Raw genomic sequence first — 6,447 nt, forward strand, 5'->3', positions numbered from 1 at the left:
CTTCAGGTAGCATCAATCCAAGTTCTGTAGTGCTTTATGTACCATAACTAGGCCTTTGAATTAAGCCAGGAAATTTTTAGCAGCCAGCAGAGCGGAATTTTGAATTCCCTGTTACTGTCTCTGCAGCCAGCAGTTCAGGGTGCAGTGAAATGGGGGAAGAAGTACATGGCAAAGAATATACTTTTTGAAGAACCTGGGAGACCAGCTTAGATGCCCCACAGCATCTGTTTGGTGGTGGCCCCCAGAGTCAGGATACGTCTGATGATGCCCCACTTTGAGTAGGAGAGAAACAACAAGAAAAAGAACTAGTTCCTGTTTGATGGCAGCACTTTGGAGCCCTGGAATGTCTACACAATCTTCAAAGACAGTCTGTCACAGGAAAACCAGGTGGGCTGCCTCTGAGGGACGGGTCACCCTAAGTAGCTGGGACATCTCTAGGAAAGGGTGCCACTGGCCCATTAGCTTCAGCTGTGCCGGTGTTTAAAACTATTTTTTTTTTATTAGTTTTAGCGACAATCCCACTGTCCCATCTGCCTTTTGAGAGGTACGTTGTCTGTACTGGTGGGGGTTCCACTTGGCTGTCGCAGCTATTGCTGTTGTGCTATCGACCGGCCATCCATGTGGCTGTCGGATCCGGTGGAGATGCCATTTCAGCTACTGGCTGGCACTGCGTCTTGTCTGTAACAAATATGGGGATTCTTTTCTTAGCCAGAGGAAGAAAGATGACAATTGCGCAGTACCTTTGAAGAGGTAGACTCTTTGGGGTGGATTTGCAAATGAATACACAAAATAGGTTTTGTTGGGGAGTGTGCGACTGCATATGCATGCTTAATGAGGTGTAGAGGACCAAAAATAAGAGCCTACAAAGAGCAGGCAAATGATGCCTGGTTCACTCCTAAACCTGCTGCAAACGGATTTCATTGGAATCCTGTCCTCCGTCCCCAATATAATGGCTGAGATACTTTTTAAAGCAGTGCTTTAAAAACAAAAATAGAAGCTGTACTTGCTATGAATGAGCTAAATGAGTCTTTCCGTGAAAGAAGAACGAAGCAGGCAGCCTGGGGGAGGTGGAGACCAGCTCCCTTGCAGACTAATGCATACCCCTGCAATGAAACCAGTTATCCCATGATAACGCCGGTACAAAGCCCAGAGCTGGCTGTCCAAGCAATTAGCAAGGAGCCACTTCTACAATTTGAGTGCAATTCCCACCACCACCCTGCCGCCTCCTTTGGATAGCTGAGGTGTTACTAAATGGGCAATTTCACAGAGGAAAGCGCATGTGGCTGAAGCCGAGGCTTACACCGGAGTCTTGTGTAATCTTCTGGTAGCGCTGTTTGTGTTTTGGGAAAACTCTTTTAAGACTGCTGGCTCATCTGTAGTGACACAATTATACAGGGATCGGTCCTTTCTTGCATACGTGTCTGCGGACGTGCATGTTTTTCATGTAGGTTCTGGATCTGGAATTAAAGCAGTTACAGGACAGAACAACTCCCTGCTTTTCCATTTAGTTTGAATGAGCTTTCCTACCCAAGTGCATTCACCTTATTTTCAGTGAAGGGGTGCAGGACGTGCCTTAGCATGCAGAGGAAAGTCTGATTCTGTTGCTGACAAAATTCTGCAGCCTTCTGGGGAGGAAAGAAGGGGATAGAAAGTACAAGGGTGTTGTGTACACACAGGCTAGCGCTCTGGATGCAGGAAACCATGACATGTTGATAATTGCTTTGGTGATGACACCAAGTTCCATCATGCCTCGAATTCAGTTTGCTGCCCACTGCAAGGTGGGCATCCCAGGAGAGGCACAACACTGCATGGCTTGGGCAGCCTAGGTGTGCAGTGGACGTTGGATGCCAGGAGGAAAGCCAGGGGCAGCCACACAGTATTCAGTGGGGCCTGGTTCTGAATAAGAGTAGTTAGGGTTGCATCCTTGGTTTTGGTGATGAGCCTTGAATCCAGCACAATGGAGAGCTCAGTGGTTGAGGCAGAGGTTGGGAGTTCGATTCCCCACTGTGCTTCCTGGATAGGGGTTGGACTGGATGATCCACGGGGTCCCTTCCAGCTCTGCAGCTCTCAGATTATTATTATTCTCTTAGCTCCTTTTGGAGGGGTGTAGAAGTTCTTCTTCTTTACTTTTTAAGCTCTAACAGTTGCTGCTCTTAGAGCTCTGATGTATGTGGACAAAGTCTTTAAAAAAAAAGAGCTAAGGCGTCGGTCACACAATGAAATCCTGTTGTATGGCATATTTATTTGTTTATTTAAATTATTTATACGCCGCCTTTCTCTCCATAGGGGACCCAAGGCAGCTCGCAACAGATAAAACAACAACTTTAGAAACCCTATATAAATACCCCATTTTAAAAAGAAACGTATACAATATTAAGATTAACAAATCAAATATAAAAACAATTCAGAAACATTTTAAAATCTTTAAAAGTTTAAACAGCATTCCGGAGACAGTAATTTGTAATTAGAGTAGACCCATTGGATCAGTGGGACCTATGGAGGAATTGACTCAGCAAATCCCCTCTGATTCAGTAGGCCTACTCTAGTTGTGACTTACTACACTAAGCAACAGATTCTCAGCCCTGTTGAAAGTGTAATCGACTGTGTGAATGTCCTTTCTGGCTTTATTGAAGTTTCACATTAATCCTTACGACTTTCTTTTGAAACATCAGGCACCCGATCTGGTGTAAGGGAGTTCCGCTGGCTCATCATGTAGGAGCCACGGAGAAACATGGAGCCCCTTTCCTCCTGAGTTGTTCCTGACTCTTTCCACTGAAGAGATGGTGGTGGGGGGGTGTACATGTAAATCACTAGGCAGGCTGTCTTATTTCATTTGGGCGTCTGTTTTTGTTTTTCATCCCGAGCCTTCCGCCATATCCCCTTGCTGCTCTTTCCGGACTCAAAGCTGATGGCAGTGGGTGGCTTTCTCCCACTTCCATTCAAATTAACAGTGCCAGTGAAACACTCTGAAACACTGGGGAGATGAAAGAGATTTCTTGATGAGCAGGTTTCTGTGGTGCCCTTGGGATGACCTTTTTGAAGGAATGTCTTATTCTCTTTGAGAGAGATGGTGAGAAGTTGTGGGGGGGGGAGAGAGAGAGAAAGATCCATGCACACATGACAAAGATTGTTTTTCTTAAGACGCTCGTAACAGATGCCTTTGAACCATAATCTGCCTTTGCACTGCTCTCATCTGGAATGCCTTGTTTGCTTCTCTTTCCTCTCTCTCTCTCCCCCCCCCCCCGCCCTGCTCCCGCCACCATACATAGCTCAGATAGAAAGGAGGCAGGTCACAGGGGATGCCTTGGCCTGCTCTACATGAAGCTTCCCTTGTACCGCCCCATCTTCACAGAATGAAATGAATATGTGGGGGGGGGGAGAGGAGAGCGAGAGAGCTGCGTGCCAGCAAGCACAGCTGGAAATCCTTGGGGTTTCCCCCTCCTCCTCCTCCTCCTCTTGCTGCCACCCACCCCCTGCCAATGATGCTGTCATCTTGGGCCCGCTGGAAGGATTGGAGGTGGGAGAGGAGGAGGAGGAGGAGAAAAGCTGGAGAAGGTGGGGAATCGATTCGCTAATGGAGCCAGAGGAGCATTACTAATATGGAAGCTCCCAGCCAGGAGGTTTTTGCCCAAAAGCGCTTTGATAAAAGGGGAAAGCCAGCAGAACAGGAGAGGCGGTGGGCACTGTGGGCTCCTTCTCTCTGGAGGGGTGGTGTTTGCAGAACTTTTTCTCTACTGCACCCAACTTTGGCTTCTCTTTAAAGGTGCAGTGGCAGGGGTGGCATTTGGGGTTCGTGCTGTTGGTGGGACTGATGCAGGAAATGGGAAGGAGGGGTGGAGGGGTGGCCTCCCTTGCCTTGCAAACGCAAGAAATGCTTCCACTAATGCTGCCTTTGAACGGAAGTGGAACTGTGTTTGTCCACACAGCTGCCTTCCAGGCCAGTGATTTTTGTACAGTGTTCCTGTGCTGCTCCGGGGCAGGCGCTAACTGTAAGACCTGCTCAGATTTTTGTGCCTTGCCAAAAGGTCTCCCTTTTGCCTCGTGCCTGCTCCCTGAATCAGAGCCGTAAAAGCCCAGCGGTGCTTGAGGTGGGAAGGAGGCAAGGCAGCCAGCACAGGGGAGAGTGGGGAGAGTACAGGCAGCCCCATAAGCAGCTGGGATGAACAGCTGCCACTCCTCTGATGCTCTGCTGCAGCGGGAGGGCTGGAGTCAGGAGATCTATGCCTGATGTAGGTCTTCTTTCAGCGTCTGCTTCAGCCAGTTGGCATCAGGACCCCCTTCCCCCCCCCATTGACATTAATTCCCTTTCGTTTTGTGTCAGGGCAAAGAACCTAGACTGCTTCCATGAAAAGGACTATGTGCCTTCTTCTCCCTTCTGTGCTACATGAGGAAAGGGGAGCTTATTGGGCTGTGCTGTGCTAGTGATTCTTGGAGTAGCTTGAGTAAAGCCCTATTTTTCACTCGCACATTGATGAGTACTAATGACTAAAAGCCCCTGATGTTAGGAAAGTGTGAAGGCAAGAGGAGAAGGGGACGGCAGAGGATGAGATAGTTGGACAGTGTCACCGAAGCTACCAACATGAATTTCATGAAACTCTGGGAGGCAGTGGAAGACGGGAGGGCCTGGCGTGCTCTGGTCCATGGGGTCACGAAGAGTCGGACAGGACTAAACGACTAAACAAACAAACAAACAATGGCTAAAAGACTGAACCATAGAGGACGTTTCTTTTGGTCATTACGCACCTGTCAGGCTGCATCCAACTTATAGCAGCCCTAATAGGGTTCTCAAAGCAGAGGTGAAATATCCAAGGAGTGGTTCTACCAGTGCTGCTCCCCAGTGAATTTATGTGGCCAAGCAGGGATTTGAAGCTGGGTCTCCTGTGTTCCAGTCTGTCACTCTGTCCACTCTACCACACTGGTTGGCATGGACCACAGTCTTCTGTGTTAAAGCTACATGTCTTTAACTTAGCACAGGGATGGAGAACTTTTGGTCCTGTTCTTTATTTGGACTAGAGTTCCTGTTGTTCCTTATCAGCAGCCATACTGACTGGGAGTTCTCAGAGCTGAAATCCGGTGAATCTGGAGGGTAGAAAGTTGCCTGCCTTCATTACTAAGCTATAGGGCTGAAATCCAGTAGCTGGTCCCAAGCGGAGTAGATCCACTGAATCAGCAAGGATGGCATGAATCACCTCCTCTGTAAGTTCCATTAATTCAGATGGGCCTATGCTATCTAAGACAAAAGTGTGCCCTTCTTGCAAGGCCATGCTATATGGATTGTATGTGAAATCCTTCAAGCATTCTAAAATGGCTTTCTTGTGGCCCTTGTTGATAATGCGATTTGCTGTTCTTCGTGCTCTTACAGGCTGGTGACGTTGACAGAGCGGGAGTCCCGTCTGGAGGAAGTGCGTTCCACGTTCTTGGCTGCCTACAGCAGCACAGTGGGCTTGAAGCCTGTGTCGCCGAGCCCGTCGGGAGCCATTGGTGGCCTTCTGGAACAGTTTGCCCGGGGCGTTGGACTCAGAGGAAGCAGTGTGCTTTGACACCTCCCCCCCACAGCACCTCCCTGCGGGTTGCTTTCTACTCTGAAAAATGAAGGAACCTCAAAGCCATGAGAGCCCAAGCACCAGCTTTCCAGTCTGGAACAGAACCTTGGGCCATGTTCTCTGTGATGCTGGCTGCACTGCCCCGACTGCCGGTTCTTTTGGGTTCATCTGACTGTGATCTCAGCCTCAGTTGCCTTGGGCTGGACTGGTTTTCCACTGGAAACTGGGAAGAGGGGGCTCCCCACACACTCATGCAGGACTTGGGTAGCTCTGACAAATCACCACAGTAAAATGTGTCAAAACACGCAATCCCTGGTGTCTGTCTTGGTACATTTATGTGTTGTTCAGTGCTTTGCTTCACTGGGTGACTTCTCCCTGGGCTTGGTTTGCTCTGTAGAAACACAGCAAAACCCACCCCTGCTTCAGGGTACAGAGTCCTGGTTCTTCAAGTGGGAGGCTTTAAGCAAGGGAGGGCAGTGTCTGAGCTCTCTCACTCTGACTCCTCTACAGATCTAAGGCAAAACTCTCTCAGCGCTAATCAGGCTGTGAGCTTAAAATTGAAGTTCTGGCCCCAGGCTATCCATAGCCTGTGCCAAAAATAATCTGAATTTTGTGACCTCCATAAATATCTGCAAATTGATTGAATTTGCACACTTTTTTCCTCTTGCATACTTCTGCATCTTTTACTATTTTGCTTAATATATTTTGGTCCTGCTGGCCATGAGTAGGAGCAACGAAGGCCCCCCTCGTTTCAGGATCACTGGCAGTCTTACCTAGCTACTATTCTGCTGTCTGTAGTCTTATCAGATTGTCAAATGCCCATTTCCCCTTTTTCCCCGTACTTCCCTGTTTTTATTTTCTGTTTTCCTTTCTCTCTCTTTTTTTTTTTGGTTGAGGTGAAAGC

The 6,447-nt window shown here is 48.4% G+C and overlaps 1 protein-coding gene across 3 annotated transcripts in view; it reads left to right on the top strand.

Moving 5' to 3' along the window:
- Positions 1-5,852, top strand: part of MTMR14 (myotubularin related protein 14) — an 89,938-nt gene extending 84,086 nt beyond the window's left edge. For 2 of the 3 annotated variants that reach the window (XM_072989250.2, XM_072989251.2), the window contains one exon: positions 5,363-5,852. In XM_072989250.2, the coding sequence (XP_072845351.2) occupies positions 5,363-5,540 (178 nt within the window). In that variant the 3' untranslated portion in view covers positions 5,541-5,852. The remainder of the gene's footprint in view (positions 1-5,362) is intronic. The other variant, XR_013542776.1, reaches the window with a different exon arrangement.
- Positions 5,853-6,447: the final 595 nt, after the last annotated feature.

The sequence above is a fragment of the Pogona vitticeps genome, chromosome 2 (genome assembly GCF_051106095.1).
Source record: "Pogona vitticeps strain Pit_001003342236 chromosome 2, PviZW2.1, whole genome shotgun sequence".
Classification (NCBI taxonomy): domain Eukaryota; kingdom Metazoa; phylum Chordata; class Lepidosauria; order Squamata; family Agamidae; genus Pogona; species Pogona vitticeps.